The 20894-nt window shown below is 42.3% G+C and overlaps 2 protein-coding genes across 2 annotated transcripts in view; one reads left to right on the forward strand and one right to left on the reverse strand.

Moving 5' to 3' along the window:
- Positions 1 to 3212, reverse strand: part of LOC141444084 (uncharacterized) — a 4133-nt gene extending 921 nt beyond the window's left edge. The window contains exons 1-3 of the mRNA XM_074109516.1: positions 1967 to 3212; positions 1161 to 1588; positions 184 to 382 (exon numbers count right to left, since the gene is read on the reverse strand). Coding sequence (XP_073965617.1) covers positions 184 to 382; positions 1161 to 1588; positions 1967 to 2973 — 1634 coding nt within the window. The 5' untranslated portion in view covers positions 2974 to 3212. The remainder of the gene's footprint in view (positions 1 to 183; positions 383 to 1160; positions 1589 to 1966) is intronic.
- Positions 3213 to 8981: 5769 nt separating this feature from the next.
- The window catches only part of RhoGEF2 (Rho guanine nucleotide exchange factor 2), a 215542-nt gene continuing 203629 nt past the window's right edge, over positions 8982 to 20894 (forward strand). Inside the window, 6 exon segments of the mRNA XM_074109517.1 lie at positions 8982 to 9072; positions 10414 to 10557; positions 11480 to 11559; positions 15684 to 15774; positions 16480 to 16586; positions 19539 to 20141. Coding sequence (XP_073965618.1) covers positions 8982 to 9072; positions 10414 to 10557; positions 11480 to 11559; positions 15684 to 15774; positions 16480 to 16586; positions 19539 to 20141 — 1116 coding nt within the window.

Genomic DNA, 20894 nt, shown 5'->3' on the forward strand with positions numbered 1-20894 from the left:
TCTATGTCATAATCATACCCCGACAACAGAACCGCCCAACGCTGCATCCTGCTGGCCGCCATGACTGGAATACCCGCTTTATCGCCAAATATTGTAACTAAGGGTTTATGATCGGTTCGCAAAATGAATTTTCGACCGAACAGATATTGATGGAATTTTCGAATACCGAAAATAATAGATAACGCTTCGCGTTCTATCTGCGAGTAGCCGCGCTCCGCCTGGTTCAACGCGCGCGACGCGTACGCTACGGGCCGCTCGCGCGCCTCGGCAACCGGCCCGCGCGTGTCGCCCGGCCCGCGCTCGTCGCCCGGCACCAGCTGCGAGATGACGGCGCCCACGCCGACGCTGCTCGCGTCCGTCGTAAGGATCAGTGGCAGATCCCCTGAATAATGAGCCAACACCTCACTCGATACTAAAAGTCGTTTGACCTCATTAAATGTACGAGGGCCAATCAACTTTTTTACCGACACTAATCTGTCCGCGACATTTTTCAAACAATTGCAGATTTTTGTAAGTAAACATGTTTTTTCTGTAATTATATAGATGGTGTACATGAATACATGCCATCCTACGTAAGTTCAACCTATTAAACCGTGAAATATCTTGTTGGAAGTACGATTTTTTGGTAACGCCAGAGACAATTTTGGTAACGCAGGAGACGCTCAAAGTGTCGGTAAAATAGTTGATTGGCCCACGATCGCATGATGTATTCCAAATAAACTTTACTTCTTTTCTAAGTAAATTGTATAACGGCGCTAACAGGGTACTAATATTTGGTACAAACTTCGCATAATACATCACAAGTCCCAGAAAAGAACGTAATTCTGAAACATTTTTCGGTACTGGAACATTTTGTATTGCTTCTAATTTTTCTGGACAAGTATGTACTCCCTCTTTGCTAATAACATAGCCTAAGTAGGTCACCGAGTCCGCAAAAAAAGTACATTTCTGTTTTTTTATCTTAAGTCCATACTTTAGCAATCTCTCAAAGACCTGCGTCAACGTATCTAGGTGTTCCGCCTCATCGCGTCCCGTAATAATTACGTCATCTAGGAAAACGCCTACCCTAGGCATGTCCGCAAATAGCTGTTCTAACTTTCGTTGAAAAATGCCTGGACTCGATGCGAGACCGTAAATTAATCTCTCATACCTAAACAAACCCTTATGGGTGTTAATTACGGCATACTGTTTCGAGTCGTCTAACTCGAACTGCGCATAGGCTTGTGATAAATCTAACTTCGTGAACTTCTGCCCCCCGTGCAACTTCGTCAATAAGTCTTCAACCCTAGGCAAGGGAAAACGATCCACCTCTAGGAACTTATTCAAAGTAAGCTTAAAGTCGCCACAAACCCGTATGGTGCCATCTTTTTTTAAGACGGGCACGATAGGCGTGGCCCAGTCCGACGTGTGCACCGGCGTGAGCACCCCGTCGCGCACCAGCTGGTCCAGCGCGCGCTCCACCGGCTCGCGCAGCGCGTACGCCAGCGGGCGCGCGCGCAGGAACACCGGCCGCGCATCCGCGCGCAGGCGGAAACCCACCGGACCGCCCGTGAACCTGCCCAGCCCGTCCTCGAACACCGTCTTAAACCTGGAACTGAACGTATCCAAATTGAATGATTTATTTTTACTATGCAAACTATTACAGGCGACTACGTTAACTGGCAGCTGTATGTGTAGTTCATTCAACCATTGTCTACCTAATAAGTTAGTTTTTCCACTTTGAATCACATACAAATCTAATTTTTTTACATAGTTTTTATGACGTACGGTAGGTATAATTTTACCTACCGGCCGCGTCATTTCCCCTGTGTAATAACACAATGTAAGATCATTCTTATAAAGTTTACAACTCTCAAAATGTTTCTTATAACACTCGTAACTTATACACGATATACTACTACCAGTATCGATTTCCATCATCAAATCAATATCATTAATTTCGATTTTTACCACATAAGGTGGGTACCGACTAAAATTACTAATTATGGAAAAATTGTTGATGAATACCTCGTCGCTGCCTTCGCTGTTACCACCGATCCACTGGTCGCTTTGCGCGGTCTCATACACCGCGAACATCTGTTCGTTACGCAATCGTAGCCTTGGGCACACTCTCTTCAAGTGCCCTTCGCGATTGCACACACGGCACACGTACATCCGAAACTTGCATGTCTGTGCTGCGTGCTGAGCCCCGCACACCGTGCACCCGCCTGCCGCGGGCTGCCGGACGCTTCCGCCGCCGTTGCCGCTGCCACTGCTATCGGTTCCACTCGTCTTCCACTTTGTTACGCGCGCGCTCCCGCCGCCCGTGTAGCTAGTGCTGGCCGCGCCGCGTACTACGCGCGCATCTCCCGCCATTCTGGTTACCCCCGATGTACTGCTACCGCTCCTGTCCACCCTATTTCGTGTCATCTGGTACAGCTCCGCCGTGCCGCCGCGCCTCCCTTCTCGAGTCTCAACCGCCGCCGCATTAGTCACAGCTGTTTCCATTGTTACCGCCAATTTGAAAGCGTTCTCGAAAGTAATATTATCGTCAGCAAATAACCTTTGTCTGACGTCATCCTTGGCTAAGCCGCATACGAATTGGTCACGTAAATTATCTTGCAATTCATTACCCGTACTAAAACTGCAAGTCATTGATAACTTTTTTAATGCTGCCGCATATTCCGCTATATTCTCATGCGCCGACTGCCGCCGTTGTCTAAATTTATACCTTTCAGCTAATATGCTTGGCTTTGGTTGTAGGTGGGTTTTCATCACTGCTACTAAATCGCTATAGGTTTTAGTCGCGGGTCGTTTTGGCGTGCATAAATTCACCATCAGCTCGTACGCCTCACTGCCGATAACTGTTATTAATGTAGCTACTTTCACAGCGTCCTTTACATCGTTAACGATAAAGTATTGTTCTAATCTCTCGATGTACAAGTCCCAACTGTCTTTGTTCACATCAAACGGGCCAATTTTCCCGACCGACATTGTCCAAAACACTCGATAACCACTTTTACTTCAATTAAAAAAAAAAGTTGTAATAATGCCACACGCGTGAATAAAAAACACTTCTCGTCGCCACTGAAGAATATCTGATGCAGTCCAGGATCCAGGATGAAGGAGGAGCAGTAAAACACGTCCGTCGCTATCAAATTGTATTGCAAGAACACGATCTTAAGAACTACCCTCGCTAATGACATATCCAACTATTTACAACTACCCGTATATCACACCCGGTTGAGAATGCGCAGTGCCCCCGTATTTTATTAATTCCATATGTAAAACCATTATGCATGCACTTCATAGTCTGTCTAAATCTCGCCGATACAACTTCCATTCCGTTGCATTTAACTGCGACGCAGTGCGGTAGAGCGGTCATAAAACTTATCTAAGAGGTAGAGATAACGTCCTTGCGCTCGTGAACTTCGCTCGAGGATTGCAGCTGACCTGCATTCGTCCCTGATGATTGTAAACAATCGAGTAATTCTCATTAAATATGGTTTAAGACAGGTTTTTTGGCATCAACATTCAAGTCATACCGATATTGAACGTGATTTGCAGATTATGTAATGCAGAAGCGTGTCACGAGTGCATATGTACATATAATGTTATATTGCACAAATAATGTATAAAAAGCTGGACTAGTTCTTTTTTACTAGTTAACAGTTTTCGGACAGGTTTCTGACCTCTTTTTTCCAAGAGGCTCCGTAACTCTTAATTCCTCGATACCCATTCCAAATCGGTATTAGGGAACGTTGATAGACGACTGGTGGTTATATTTCGCATAAAGTTTGCGTACATTCAACTTAGTGCAGTACAACCATAATGTTAATGTCGCTCGGGACTCGTCGGTTTCTTCGTTTTTCTGAAGAATTAATTGTACATTAGTACACAAAAGACTTCAGTCAATCCTCAGTCTCAAATGTTGAGCATGTACAATTCATAATCAACATGCCATCATAAGTAAAACAACCAGAAACCACGTATATGGATGAATCAATGTCTTATCAACTGTAGTTTCTAATTATCGCATGGTTAATTATGTTAATGTACAGAAAAACAAACACATTTACTAATGCCGTCCGCCTCCACATTTCTCTGACAGTCGAAAAAAAGAGTATTATTTAACTGTAACGAAAATGTCGCGACGATGACAGAATTATATCGGGACTGCACGGAGTAAGCCAATTTTTTTGTGAGAATAGTAACCTATTAGATAACTAATTAAATTTAGCTAATGCAGTTCAATTAAAGTCCTTTTTTGCCATGCACCGGATTCATACCACATAGAGCGCATATTGTATTATGCCATGCCCGAGCGCTTATAAACACATTCATCGTCTTTTTCTTCCTTTATTCTTTACCGTTTGACAGAAAAATGTGATGAAAGTGATTGTGATTACGAGTACGTTGGATAATGTGGCCTCTGATCAAGTCAATACCCCATTAGGTGTTGATATTGAGGCATTACCACTTTTAGCTAAAGGTTGACAATAAGTACAAGGGCTGGACCTATACATGTAGGGCCAGTAGAGGGCCTACAGTAGGGTGGAGCAATTTTTTTTTATATTTTGATTGCTGGATAGTGCTGTATGTATTGATTAATTGTATTATATTTTCATGTGAAATTACGAAGTTTTCATACAAGAATCAAAATCTTCGAGGTAGAGGGCTAAAACATATGTTGAAAAAATAATAAAAATATTTATCTAAGAAACTAGTCCATATGCAAGTTTTTAGAGGTATTCGATACTGATTAAACAACTTTTTTTTTCTCCATACATAGACGTTCCACCCTAGCCCATAGTGCCAAAACTGCCAAACGTGTGTTTCTCAACGAGAAAAACACCCCCCTTTCGATGCTCAAATTTGATGACCACTAAAATTGATAGCCAATGAACAGGTGGCTTCAATTCCACTGAGACGAACTACCAACCAATTCTAGGTCGGCTGCTCGTAAAGTGCGGACAATATCTAGTAAATGTCCAGTGTCCGTGTCGTAATGCCAGTGCTGCCAAATGTTATAAACATTTCCTGGAATACAATTTACTGTGGTGCTATCTCGGGCGGACACAGACGACCCACGTTGCAAGACTTCAATGACAACTGTTCATGATTATTTTGGACGCTGATGGTTGTCTACTAATGTGTGTTTGGTTTAAACGTGGATCTTAAATTTTATTGGAATAGGTAAAATGAGTACTTATTCCATTATTGAGTGTACGAACGTATTGGAAAATAAGTGGAAAAATTACAAATGGTGAAAAAAACCTACATGATTATCTTTCTGATTGTTATCTATAATTTCTTCAAAATATTTTGTTATTGTGCTAGATGTGGCAAGATACAGGCAGACGAATCATTTCATTCCGCGCGCGTTGTCTTCTCAACGATAGTGTCATAGTGATTTTCCATGTCAAGCAGTGTGATGTCAGTATGACATTTTCTGTGAAACGATACTACGTTTGGTCACGATTTGATAGGCTATTGCTTCATGATCATGACTTCATGAGTGATAGTGAAAGGGTAGATAGATGTTGCAAGAGGTTGCAAGTGACAACGATATATTAAAGGCATTATGTATAAATACGAACTACATGTTATTCTTTATAGCTCTCTTGTGTATATTTCACAAACGAAGCCCGTACCTATCCAGTTAAAAATTCAATATGAACTTTTATTATTCACAATATGGGATACAGTTGCACAAGTAAAATAAATATCCACCGTCCATATTTACGACGCCGGCCGGGACATCCTGTTCTATAGCCTGTAGCGAATAAAGCACATTTTTGTATGAGATGAGGGTTTTATTACATTAGGAGCGTATTCAGTGTTTCCTGTTTATTCGTCAGTTGCCGGCGGGTGGTTAGTACCACTGACACCTAATTAAGTTGGGATAAAGCTCCGTTTGAGAACTTTCTTCGGTAAGCTCTTGATGATGTATTATTACCAACGTCCATGGAGTAAGATGATTGAGATAAATCGTGTCGAATGGTTAACCTAAACGTTACATAGCTTCTCGTCTTCGTTAAATTTTCAATCGGGTGTTTAACACCTTAAAATAAACCAGCAACTAACCACGGCTAACTAAGCAGGGTTCGTAAAATGCGAGCAAAATTCATTGAAGCGCTAGTAGAATTGTCATAATATTCATACGTCATTTCAATCAATTTTGCACGCATTTTACGAAGCCTGGTTCTAAGGTTTCCTAGTGAATATTACCTGCCTGATTTCAAGTTTTTAGTTCATTCTGCGTTGTCTGTCAGCTAGTCAGTAATGTTAGTCTTTTACAGGAATAGAAATAATGATGAAGAAGACCGCACGTACTGGTACTCTGTTATAATGGCTTAATGGAATCGTTCTGCGGTGTGCCACGGCTCTCATAAGGACATCGTGATGCAGGACAGTATCCAATAGCGTACAATGTATGATTCTCTCCCACAGTGAAAGACATTGTAATAACTACAAAGGCGGCACGTGCGTACCCGGCCGGCGCGCTCACAGTCACGGCTTATCTTTAATCAGCGTTGCATTGTGATGTGAATGAAGTTATCAGCGCGCCAATCGTTTCGTAATGACGCCACTTGCACTATCGTGAGTGGACTGGATTAAGCGAGAATGAGGTTTTGGGACAGATCAGATAAATAAGTTTCTTCTTTGGTGGAATATGGTAGTTAGGTAAATGTTAAAGTCAAAACAAACTAAGTCGCGACGCGCAGTTCGGTTCTGGCACTCGCCGGCCGCTTCCGCGGTACGCTCGCTTCGTTCGCTCGGCTCGTGCGTTGTTGGTCGCAATTCTACCTAACACTCCTCGCTAACGCTGGTCGTCGCACCTAACTACATCTTGATACCATGTGATAACTGCTTTTCGGTGAACAGTTGATCGGTTAACCGAAACAATTACGCAACAAACAATCAACTAAACGTAAATCTGCATATCTCTATTCTTACTACCGACTACTCGGTGAAACGAATAATAGGCGCAACGAAATTATACCAAACGTTGCTCGTCCAAAAGAAAAATCTGCAAATGAAAGGTCACCGCAGATTTTTGCAAGGCGATGCGGATTCGCAGCTTTGATCCTTATTAAAATCGTAGGTGAAGAAGACAACTTGACGCACGTATATTCTGTCTACATTTAGTTAGCTCAGGTCCGGGCTGTTATCAGATTTGGCTAACGAATGCAATGAGGCTCCGGCACAGAAACGACGTTTTGCGTGAGCCGTGCACTTGCTGCATACAAAAGTTGCGGTCCTAATTAATAGGTTAGTTTAGTAACTAACCTTTACCCATCGCCTTGCTCGCGTAAACTAAAGTACCTGGGCGACCGAGCTTTGCTCGAGCTAAAACTCGATGATAAGCGTTTTCCCAGAGATAAGTCCAAGCTAGATCGGTTTTTCATTCCCGGAAACCCTTACATATTAAATTTTATCGAAATCGTTGGAGCCGTTTCCGAGATTCTGATTATACATATAAGTACATATATACAAGAATAAAATTGCTCGTTTGAAGGTATTGCCTATCTATCTATAGATAGGCAGTCGATTTGAAATACTGGAATTCTTTAAACATGGAACTACCGTGAGACTCACTCATATTAAATGAAATATACCTGGATAGCTCAAGACTTAATTCGAGTTTAGCCCGACATTATGTGCGCGTTTTGAAGCAGTGTTGCGCCGTGTTGCGCGCTCAGAGGAAGGGCTACGAATTAGCCCGAAACTCGTCGAGCTAAACTCGATTTAAGACTTAAGTTATCTGGGTTTATTTCATTAAATATAAACTCCCGTCTATGCGTATCGTGTCTTTGTTTAGTTTGTATGACCAACATCTGTTTTACTGCGCATAATTAATTATCTTAATTCATGATTGTCTTTTCAGCAGTAAGAGTTACGCCACTAGTGTCATGGAGAAATTAACTTCGTTTGTCTTGTCGAGGGTTCCTTTAAAGTTAACTGAATTAATAAATAACACGATGTAGACGTGTTAAGTCAAAGAAATCCGAATTATATTTTTGATAATATATAAGATGTTACACCACTGCCCTAAAGGGTAAAGGCAGCTATGCAACGACACCAGGTTAAACAAACATGCTATGTGAACTAAAGCTTTCTATTGATCACACAAGTAACGATACACAGCCAGTCGCAAACCTCTGGTTAACGGGATAGCTAGACCTAGAAAGGCCTTTCAAGTGGTAAATATTGGGTTGGGTTTCACTCTTGTGGTGACATCTATGAAACTCGATGGCTTTTACCAATATTATGAGTTGAGCTTTTGATTTGAAAGTTTACCATCGTGTTTTCGTTTGGGTGTTTTCGCGTTAGGCCGGCCACATAAGTACAGTCAGCAACGAAAGTAGCGGATCACTTTTTACTCTGTCGCATAGACACATTGACAATCTTGCGTGGCGTTTAGTACGTGGCTGTAAAACGACAAAGTACGAAAGTGTATAGCTACTTTTGATACTGACTGTCTGTACCTACCGATTCCCAGTGGCGGCGCAGGATTTTTACATTTAACGTGGGCAAGATAAATTGCAATCCGCACTCGGCCCGCGTGGGAACTACGGCCCAAGCCCTCTCATTCTGGGAGGAGGCCTGTAACCAGCAGTGGGACATATTAGGGCTCGGACGATGACGACGACGAAGAAAAATTGCGGGCCCTCTGATGGCATAGGTACCACATTTTAGATGACGGATTTTTCAATGAGCAAAAAAAGCAGCGAAAGTTTTTTATTGAATCAGGCGTTAATTTGCGGAGGTCCATATTAATGAACTGAAACAATTAGGTACTTTGCTCACCCCCGACCTTATGATAGCTACGTTTATGCAAATGTGTATTCTCATGCAGTTCTTCCACCTCCACACTGTAAGACCACCACAAATAACAAACCCGCTACAAGATGTTAGACTAACAAACCAAAACAAACATTTTGTGTTGTGGTGGAATGAAGGCTAGTTTTGAATGTTTTGTCTCTTTTTTGCAGGTGATGCTGGGCGGGACGGGCTCGCCGGGCGGCGACGAGCTGCTCACCGTCACTGTCGTACGCGACGAACACGGCTATGGCATGAAAGTGTCTGGTGAGTGCGGCACTGACGGCCCGCGGTGCCATAAGTCGACCATGCCCTAGGGACAAATACGGGCTGTTTATAGATTATTCTTCTTCTTTGCTCCATCCCACTTTAAGTGGGGTCGGCTCTCCTAATCTTGAGGCGCCAAGACATTCTGTCTTGGGTTGTTGGGTCGGGTATATTGTTTGTAGATCCCTAGAAGAATACAGAGTATGGTGTGATGATGATTTAGTAACTGCTGTTTACAACATTGGATATTGACAGCGGTTGATGAGGGACATTTTAAGACTCAAGAGCCATAAGTTCAAAATTTACAAAATGTCCGAGCAAGGTTTTCCTATGAACCATCATCATCATCATCTTGGCCTGTTATTCGGCCCACTGCAGAGCAGAGGGTCCACTCAAAATGAGAGTGCATGGGGCATAGTTTCTTGGCGGGACCACTACGGATTGGGAACTTAATTTCTTAGCGCGTGGGCTTCTTTACGATGTTTGCATTCATCGTAAAGCTACTTTAAGTATTTTTTTATTCGATTTTAACCCCCGACGCAAAAAGAAGGGAGTTATAAGTTTGAAGTGTCTTTTTGGAAGTGTTTTTTTTAACTGAAAGCTAGATAAGTTTTACCTATGTTTCATTAAAATCGTTTCAATCGTTCATGAGATATTGAACTTTGAAATGACATTGGCGGGGCTTTTTTAATTTTTTTGAGCTTTTTTATTTTATTGCATGGCTTTTGCGAGTTTTTTTGGTAAAATAATTAAAATAAGGTGACTCAGGGCTATTGTAGCTGGGGGGATATTGTATCTGAGCCGTCTGATGGCGTCCTTACGACGCCACGTTAGCCATGTTCATGTTTGTTGTGTGAAGACAGTCTTCTGGCGAACACAACGTATAATGGCCGAGAAGAACATGGCGTCGTAAGGACGCCATCAGACGGCTCAGAAACAAATGCAATATCCCTCCAGGTACAATAGCCCCGGGTCGGGTCCACATCGGCTCGCATACTTGTTAAAAGTCCGAAATTTTTGTTAGAATGATCGTTTGTCATAACACTTTTGTCTCTGAATCCAATAATTGTTCTGAATTGTTACAAAACAAACCTAACCTAACCTATAGTTTACTATAGGATGACCATTCAAAAAATTCAGAAAAATGTAAGGTTTCAATGGGAAAAAAGTATGACGAACGATGATTCGGACTAAACGGTATGACTAGCGAAGAGTGTGCGAACTTTGGCGCTCCCCCCCGGGTCACTTAGGTGATGTTTTTTTTTGTATATGGCTGCAAGACCGGCTCCCGGTTAAGTTGTTACGCGGCGGGCACTGTAGGTAACGCTGACGTGATTCCAGGCGACAACCCCGTGTACGTGCAGTCCGTGAAGGAGCACGGCGCGGCCTGGCGCGCGGGGCTGCGCGCCGGGGACCGCATCCTCAGGGTCGACGGCGTGCCTGTCCATCATCACACGCACCAGCAGGTCGTGCATATGATACGAGGTGAGACAGGGACAGGATGACGATTGGGGATACTCTAAAGCTTGAAACACATAGAGAGGTGCGGCGCGGCGCGTCGGCGGTGCCGGTTGTAATATTAGAGCTAACGTGAGAGAGGACACACAGAATACCGCGCGGGAAATAAACGTGGCGCGGTATACTGTGTGCTCTCTTTCATGTTAGCTCGAATATTACAACCGGCTCCGCCGACGCGCCGCGCCGCACCGCTCCGCCTCCGGCGTCAGTATGTTTCTAGCGTAAGGCAGGGCGAGCTTTAAGACAGTTTCAGACTAACTTTTTATGACTATGCTCGTTTTTGAAAGCTCATGTACACGCATATAATGGTCAAGGAAAGTGAATCACGTACCAGGTTGGAACTTTTGTGCTACTAACATTGACATCCTATACATTTTCTAGAGAAGTCATAGCGAAATTGATTGTGAAAAGGTTCCACCCTGGTGCATGTTTCCTCGACTGTTACGGTTTTGGTGCGGTTTTGTTTTCATTGAGCGTTGGACGCGCATATAAGCTCGTATAAGCGTGAGCGAGAATATGTCCCTTCAGACCAGGGTAGCAGGGTAGCGTGTAGTTCGCGTGCAAGTGCGTATGCCGAAACGAACTTAAGCCGAGTTTAGACTGGCAAGAAAAACCGTGCAAGTTGCATTACATTGCGGCGCTCTATTGACCACTACAAACTCGGCTTACGGCCTCGCAATGTAATGCAACTTGCACGATTTTTCTTCCAAGCCTAAACTCGGCTTTACACGTGCAAAAAAAAGCAAATTTGAAGATTAAGTTACCTAACAGTGTTCTAGACTAGACTTCTGAGTTCTTTCGTTTTTATTTAAAAGTTTCTTTAAGACAGTCGGGGTCTTTTATTTAAAGTATGAAATTGGTTTATTAATTTATTTTCCGTACGTTCCAGCCAATGCCACAGCCGTCCTCACGGTGCACCAGAACACGTCTCGCCACAAGACGCCCATCACCGCGCCCGTGCCTGTCAATGTGAGTCATCCGATAATCACCGATAACCGCCTTATCCATTATTAGTATACAAAGCGTTTTTAAATGGAATATTATTAATTGCACATCAAATAAATAATTGCCTATCAATTTTTTTCTCATCATTTATATACCTTTTCATCACACTTGCTCGTAAACAGTGTCATTACATACAGGCTACCTTGGTTGTAACCCCCCAAATAAAACCCTCGACCTTAATGTGCTTGTCATGAAACCCGTGGTCGGTCGCATGAGTCAATGCCCGTACTAATTTTCATGCCATGAAGCCCAAGGACGGTCAATGAGTGTGATACTGCACGGTGTGCTGCTGCTCCGTGCGCGCGCTGCACACGCACGCCATGCACATGCTGCGGATTGCCAAGAGCGCAGTCAGCGGTATCGGCAATTTTTGATAAAATATTAGTTTTTCTTTTACAAATATACAGTTTTACTCGCAAATGTGATGAAAAACATTGTATGTCGCACGGGCGGTACTAGAATTACGAACATCGACTCATTAAAGCCCTCAATCTTCGACTTCGGGCTTCTAATAGACTCTCGTTCGTAACTCCTTATTTACCGCCCTTAAGACACAATGTACTATTGTACATCAATTAAATTATTTCAATACAAATAAACTAAATGTTTTGCAAAACTAGTACAGCATTTCGTTGGTACGATAACTAGGTACAATAATGTCATTTGGTTATTAGTCTAGCTAAAGCTATAATGAATGGACGGATAATAAAGTACTATTTTACACTATACAAGCGCGGTTTGTTTACAATCTCATTTGCCTTGTTTACGGCCCGGGTACGACTATGTCGGTGTGAGCGTACAATCCTTTATTATAGTACAACTAGCTTTTGCCAGCGGTTTGCGTTGAAATAGGGGTAACCCTTCACCTTCATCATCATCGTAAGTAATGTATGTGTCGGCTGCCGATCGTAAAATCCGCCAGATCACGAAATTCCTAGGCATATTGTGAAATGGCTCCATTTGCTTGATATGCCTAAAAGTTGGCCAGGCAGGCATATCAAGATGTGCCTGAGATATACGGCAGATCGATTAGAGCAACACATTCGTCGATATTCCTAGCTCTATACTGGGCGGGCACACCGTGATATGCCGAAAAAAAGAAAATTTTGGTACGACGAGCGAAGCGAGGAGTTGTTAGTATGAATTGTGACCATAACGCACGAGCTGAGCGAACGAAGCGAGCGTGCCGCGGTAGCGGCCGGCGAAGTGCTAGGACCGATATGGCGGCGGATCATGATATGCCTAGGAATTTCATGATCTGCCTAAACGTCACTAGGCAAAGTTAAACGGTGAGTTTTGAACGATATGGCGGATGTCCCTTTGCCAATTCATGAAATGGCGCCATTTCACGATATGCCTAGGAATTTCGTGATCTAGCGGATTTTCCGATCGCCCGCCGACATATACACCGGTGTCCCGCAACTCTCGCGATGTCGTCCAGCCAACGCTTCGTATTCCGGCTCGTGACCGCACTCGAAAACCTTTCTGCCCGAATGGTTGTCCACATCATCATCATCATCCCAGCCTATATGTACCACTGCTGGGCACAGGTCTCCTCTCAGAATGAGAGGGCTTGTGCCGTAGTTCCCACACGGGCCCAGTGCGGATTAGAAACTTCACACACACCATTGAATTGATTCGCAGGTATGTGCAGGTTTCCTCAAGATGTTTTCCTTCACCGTTGTCCACAACGTATTAAGTTTGGGGAGTTCATTTGTAAATTTAGTAACATGAGTGTACGAGCACGTTCGACATCCAATGTTAAGATGACGCTGCATACCCGCTCTGTCGTACGTCACACAGTTTAAGTAAATTACGCAATAAATTGTATTACCTATTTCTAAATTTTTAGAAGGTCACATCTTTTACCTAATAATCCATTCTTAACATTATAACACTTACAACATGTCATCAACATACAACATTCGTACATGTAAGGTCTATTCAACTATTAAGCCCTACAATAAGAATTTCATCTCAACTCCCAAAGCCATTGGTGTGCGTGCGAATACGCTTGTATTTTGGAACAATTTTGTACTTACAGACTACAGAGATAGGTCCTTTAGGAGATTTAGGTCCTTTTTCATTTTTGCTACTCCTTGTTTGGTTTAGTTAGGCTTATTGTTTTCTCGTGAAAGTTAGCTTATAAATAGGAAGGGTGTAAAAATAATATTATAAATATAAGATAACATTTACCGACGGTTATAGGAAGAGTAGGCGCGTCACCTTGCGCACATTCAAGGTGTTATCATTCCATCAGCTGCGTAAACAATGCCTTGAACTCTGAAGGATTTTCCCTTTTAACTAGGGTTGTCAACTTAAAACCTAAAATTGCTTGAAGTGGCTCCGAAGCGGTAATGTTTCATGTGCTCTGCCTACACCATCTGGGAATACAGGCGTGATGTTTGTGTGTGTGTTGTGTCAACTTTACCTGAAGCTGCATGTTTGCGATCGCATTTGCCGTCACTTTCTGCCCTCATCTTATAGCGTGTGACAGAAAGAAGTAGAGAAAACGATTGTGCCAATTGGAATCATGGTTCCAAGTTTGTTAGACAGTAAGGCTTCTAGGCAAATATAGTTAGAAGTTTCCAGCCCAATGAATAAAAAACATAGTACACTGAAAGAAATATAGTTATATAATATAGTACCTATAGTTTGAAGATTCTGTATGTAAACTCTTTATTGTACAAAACAAGTAAGTTTTGTTTTTAAAATTGTAAGACGCATTCTGTACTGGATAATTATAAATACGGAGATAGAAACACCTTGAAACTAAAATACACCTTTTATTCTATACCTATTTTTGGCATAATAATACGTGCGCCTGTACCTACAATGGTTGCCTAGAAGAGATAGCTTTTAAGCGATAAGACCCTTGTCTACCCTGATTTTTGTGCCTGTATAATTTTTACAGATATACAGAGATATACAGGGTTTTTGGCAGATGAGTGGATATACGTACGTACGTACATAGGGGATAGATGGGGCCAATGGTCAAGCATAAAAAAAAACACTTGGACCCAAAGATTTTTTTTAAAAGATTTTAAATCATGAAACGGAGTATTTGAAAATGAACTTTCTTTTTTTAAAAGTTTTTTATGCTCGACCACGTTGCATATGACCACATCTATCCCCTGTATACGTATGTCCATCCATCTGCCAAACACCCTGTGTTGTAGCACTTGTAGCATCCCCACACAGGAGGAGTATATATGCGACACGCACCCCGTTTCAAGAATTGTTTCTATTTATTCAATGCTGGCAGTAATAGCATTCTTTAGGAGTTCGGAAACTAGAGTTTTCCATCTCTAATTATGTAACATGAAATATTGTGTTTTGTCAATGCCATTATTTATGATAATTCTGAAGGAATGTGGTCTTCCAGTGACATTGTTGGCACAGGTGGCATCACAAGGTTTTCAGTGGTTCTTAGTTTGTGATACATACGTACATACTTACATCGTAATATAAGCTGCTGCTATGCGAACTAAGATTTTTTTGTTGATTTAATCGTTTTGTTAATCACCTCCTGAACGAATGTTAAGTTTACTGTTTAATGTTTTTAAACTCTCTCGACTCTCACTTATCCATACTAATATTTTAAATCTGAAAGTATGTCTATCTGTTTGTTACGTACGTATTCGTAGCTGTTACCTCCTCAAGCTTAAAACGATGAACCGATTTAAATAAAATTTGGTTTGAAGATAGTTCGTAACCCTGGGAACGACAGGACGGTTTTATCCTGGATACTTGCATATTTCACAATAAATAGAGTCGCGGCGAAAAGTTACCCTAGAATTGACCCAATGTACGGTACGCCACAAGGTTCAATCACCAGCACCAATATGTGACACAGAAAAGCGTGCATAAATATCTGATACTGATGCGACTCTATTTCTAGGGCCGCTAGGGCGTGGTAGATATTAATGCTGGTGACTGTACGTGTACAGCCGAAGAAACTGCTGATCTTCAGGGATTATCTGACCGCGGAAATAGGATAGAATAGGAATGGAAAAAAGCAGCAATACTTATCGACGTTGTTTCTTTTGGCATATTTTATAATTGATTGTATGTTGTTTTGTCTTCAGTCGGAGAAACAGCGGCAGCTGGAAGTGTCGAAGGTGCACACAGTGCGGCTGATGCTAGAACAGGAGCAAAAATACATACGAGACTTGCGCAGTGAGTTCATAACACTTATTCTAGTTAGCGCTTCACTGTAGGCTTTATAAAAATAGGCTCAAAGTTGCTCAGCGAGCTGTGTAGAGAGCTACGCTCGGAGTTTATCTACGGGATCGAATCATACATGAGGAGATACGTAGAAGAGGTCACCGACATAGCCAAGCGAATTAGCTCGTTGAAGTGGCAATGGGCAGGCCATATAGCACGGCGAACAGATGGCCGTTGAGGCCGAAAAGTTCTCGAATGGAGACCGCGGATCGGCAAGCGCAGCGTAGGACGTCCGCTAACGAGATAGATGGTTGAACTGGTTAAAGCTGCGGGTTCACGGTGGATGCAGGCCGCTTACAACCGAAGCAACTGGAGGTCTATAGGGGAGGTCTATGTCCAAAAGAGGACGTTTACTATTGGCATCTATTGGGTATAGGCATTCTAGAAAGCATGCCACAATAAAGGTCCTGCGCCGTACGCAATCATCGGACTCGCGACGTACCGAAGTCAAAGTCAAAATAGAATTCCTTCACCGTTAGGATGTTGGTAAATTTCGTATGAATTTCATATCTATTTCGCACATGCATTTCGAAAAACTCAGAGATGCGAGTCCGCGGGCTTGAACCTACGAACATCTGCTTGCCAGGCCATAGGTGAAACTACTAGGCCACCACGACTTAACTACTATAAGTGATTTTTCTCAAAAAATCCTTTCAGATGAGCTATCAAAAGTGCCAGACGTTCGAAAGCAGGCCCAACTAGAGTCATCAGAGCAGCGCTGTTCCATCCTCCAGCATGAGATCGACACCATTATGGCGGGACAGGTGAGAACCCTTTACCTCGATAGAGCCTTGAACCAACGAGGAATCTTCAAAACACCATTACATTGCGCCGCTAGTTTGACCGCTTGTGGCTCGTTTACATCTCGGCTCCGCAATGTATTCGGATAATATTCCTCGCACCGTGCCAACAGGACTTACTAAGTTTGAAGACTAGTTACGTCTGTGCTGTGTATGCTTTCTACTTCGCCAATGGTGTTTGGTAATCTTGGATTTGCTAAACAAGATACAAAGGCGTGAAGATTGCCGATAGCTGTTGTTGAAATAGAAGTACTATAATTAGCAGTGCACTCTGTCACGAAAGTTTTAAAATTTTGTCACCATTAGACTAAAGTTATTTAGTCGGTGAACGGACGAAGGTGGTCTTATTTGTCATACCATTTGTTCAGTATCACAAGGTTCTATTCCGATTTTGGTGTATTTGAAATTTAATCATGTGACTTTCAAAGTTGGGTTGCTTAACCTGAAGAATCCAAAAATAATGTAAAAGGTGTTCCTATACTGATTCTTAAGTTACAGGAAGTACCGTGCGAGGAACGTATTTGTATAAACGCTTCATTTACTTATTATCCTCGCTCCGCTGAGCTAGCTGTTTCCACTAGAGCTGCGCTGACAGGTGATAGGTAAATGAACCGTTTCTATTGGTTCATGAAAAACACATGCCTGTCAATGCATGGTTATTTGCAATTAAAATTCAAATACCCTGAGACACAATTATAAAATGTGATACTGTGCCACTGATGCTGACAGTAAACTATAAATAGTCACAGTAAATATTTGCAACAGTACGTAGTACCATCGATTGCTCACGTTTAGTTCTTACCACTTTGTTGCAGCCGTTTATTTTGATTTTTGTATATCATCACGATTATTCTACTGTTTTTTACTTCTTTGGGTTCACAAAATTGGCTATGTCTTACAAATACAAAACGGCCCAATGATTGAAACAGTCAAAGTTTTCGCTAATGTAATAACATTTAATATTACATCACTACTTTGAACAATTCTCGTATCTCAAATCTATACATCCCACCGGAAGACCAGTCAATGTCTCGAATAAATGTATTTTCTTTCTTTCTTTCTTCTTCTTTCTACATCAACAAAATATTGAAATAATAATGGTAGTAAAGTTCACTCAGAAAAATTATCGATTAGCCACAAAGAACCGTTAAAAAACAGTGAAAGTATATTTCCCCACTTTTTAGGTCTCGTGGTATCTAACGGGATTTAAGGCATGACTGTTTCTGCGAGCAATTTTTTGGACCCAAACAATAATGAAGAGGCGAAAGTGAATTTGTCATTTGTAACTCGTAACACGTGTACATCGACTAACAGCTAACCGGGTCGAGCCATCGGGTTAATAACCTCCATGTTCCGTCGGGCGGGTACGACCCGACCGACGTCGGTGACGTCGGTGACGTCGACTGAGGAGTGACATCAGTTTGGGTTGTTCAAGTTTTACGTAGTGTTTGTTCGCGTAAAAGAAAAGCGATCGCTAGTGCGCAGGTTAGTTAACGGATTTCAGGAGAGGGGTTTATATTTCTCTGCAAGTTTTGGCCTAGCTGCACGTTTCAATGCGAGAATAAACGTGATTTTCCACCGGAGAGGTGAGACGAAACGAGGCGAGACGAGAATTGAAATTTGTATGGCGGCGCCCGCGGCGGCTCGTGGCGGGTGCGCGAGAATGCATACAAATTTCAATTCTCGTCTCGCCTCACCATAAAATCACCATAAGTCGAATAAGTATACGCGTTGACGTTCTTCTTTTAGAAAACGTGCAGTATCAGGTCACGGCGCGCCTCTGTGTAAAATGTTTTATAGGCCTGGCCACTACACCAAGCTTGCCGCGCCGAGGTGATGAGGCCAGGTCCTATTAGAAGAACGACCACGAATGGTCGTATGTAGGCGCGAAGCGGTAGGTTTCCGTATTGTGGAGGTCTCTCTTTTATATTAATACTCGAATGGACTCATAATTAACCTAAAATGGGAGTTTTTCACGTTGCAACGATTGGCGGAAATGTCTGCTTTATCAAAAATTGGGTTCTTCCGCTCTTGAGTTTTTGGGCAAAAGGTAAAGAAAAAAAAATTAAATGGTTAGAATAAACTGACTTTATTTCTTTCGTAAACACCGACAATGGACGTCAACTGATGTTGCTCCTCGTTGACGTGCCTCGACGTCGGCGAACGTCGATCAGGTACATAGTAACACCCCGTTTTACCGTCGCTTCTGTGCATGTTTGTTTATTCTGTGCCGTCCGGGTTATTTGGATTTGTTTTATTTTTACTTTAACTTTTTTATATTGAGTGTTTAATACTTAGAACAGTCGGTGGACGACATTTTATTGATTTAAAAACATTCTTTGCTTTCAGCGGAGGATGAAAAAAAAAGGAAATTATGTCGTGAAAATTTTAATCGAAATAAAAAACTGTTTCGTTGAATGTTCCGCTCGAAATGTTATGAAATTTTTAAATGTTTATAGTACTCAAACTTGCATAGAAATAGACATTCAAAATTAATACGAATATGCTTTCGCCTCTCCCGCGGGGGTGGTTGTCGTAACTCTGTACAAACATTGCATTGTATTCTATAGAAACACCTTCTGTTTGAGGATCTGTGTGGAGATAGGATATTTCACAAGCGGCATTGAAGGCTCAACAAGACAGACAAACTTACAGTAAAAAGTATAACCAAATCTAGGATAGGAAAGATGACAATAGTAAAATCCTGTTTCTTCTGCGGGAGCGTCAAAAATAATATGCCACAGCTGATTTAGGATTGGTCCTTCGAACCGGATTTCTGAAATATAAAAATACTATTTTACTATAGATTTTCATGTAAACTGATTATGCTGGTTCACCAGCCGGCGATTCAGTATCTCCACACAAGTGTCCGCAATAATGCAATGTTTTCACGCTTCGTAATTAACATCGTTGTAGCCCGCGGAATCGCTCGTTGCGCCTCACACGCCGCGCCTCACCCGCACCAAGACGAGTCTGGACAAGTCCAACGCCGGCTCCCCGCCGCCCAACGCCACAAGCTTCCTTAGCGGCCTGCCCAGGTCACTGAGTAACCTGACGGGACAGAGCCTGAGGAACTTGCGGACGAGGCAGACCAACAAACAAGAAAACCAACCGCCCTTAGTGCGGCAGAACTCAGACGAAAGCAACAACAAAAGAAGACACGTTCACAACAACACAGTCCCGATGGTCCCTACAACCTGTTTAGACAACGTCACCCCCCCTCCGCTCCCACCTAGATCCATAGAACGACCGAAGCGCCACCCCCTATCACCCAACATGAGCCCCGGCCCCATGAACCCGCTAGCCAAACCGAAGCCATCATCCTCTCCCATTCACAAGCAATACTACAAAACGAGAGAGAAAGTCTCGCCGATGCATCAGTCGATGCCGTCGTATGAGAGCCAGAAGATGCGGATGTCCTCTCACTCCTTGGACGGAGAGTTAGACGGGCCACAGCCTAACTCTATCGCGCTCCAGATGAGTTACCCGCTTGTCAATGTGCCGCCGCCCCCCGTACAGGTAAACTTATGTTGATGCATTGAGGCAGCTGTTTGTTTATTTAAAATTCGTCGAAGACATGCTTAACCGAGAGAAATTGTCACTGATCAAGTGATAGCTGCGTAGGTACTCGTATGTTCAATGCGTTATAAAATAGCTTCAGAATTTCCGTAGATAGATAGATAGATTTATTTATTACCTTTTAAAAAATACATTATAAACACATGTCAGGTATTATAAGAAATTCACAAAACGATCGTCAAATGTATACAAAAAAATAATAATAAAATTTACAATGTCAAATTAGAGTAAAATTAAATAATAATAATAATTAAAGGTAAAAACAAGAATATAAATCTATGTCAAATTTATGAAATACATATTTGAAATTGGGCTACTTTGACTGAACACTCCTCTGAATTGCGCAGTTTTTAATTAAAATTGACTTGGATTTTTATAGATTAATCGATGCTCAAAGATATGAAAAAAAAAACGGCTGAATAAAGTTTATAGAGTTGTGTCCAATCAATTTTTTTGTACATTAAATTGACCTGTGATTGATCCCTGTCTGACTTGACAGAAAGACGACTCTAGTCCTCGACGTGAGAAGGTCTAATTTCGAAAATACAAACGACAGGGGTGAATTAAATTTCCCAGCTGTTCTTACTAGGAATAATGAAGCGAACCGCTTCTTACGGGCCCATTGAATGCTAACTGGATATGCGTGAAGACGCTCCCTTATCTAGTCGTCCGTTGGCTAATTCTCTTTGCATC

The sequence above is a fragment of the Choristoneura fumiferana genome, chromosome 29 (genome assembly GCF_025370935.1).
Source record: "Choristoneura fumiferana chromosome 29, NRCan_CFum_1, whole genome shotgun sequence".
Lineage (NCBI taxonomy): Eukaryota > Metazoa > Arthropoda > Insecta > Lepidoptera > Tortricidae > Choristoneura > Choristoneura fumiferana.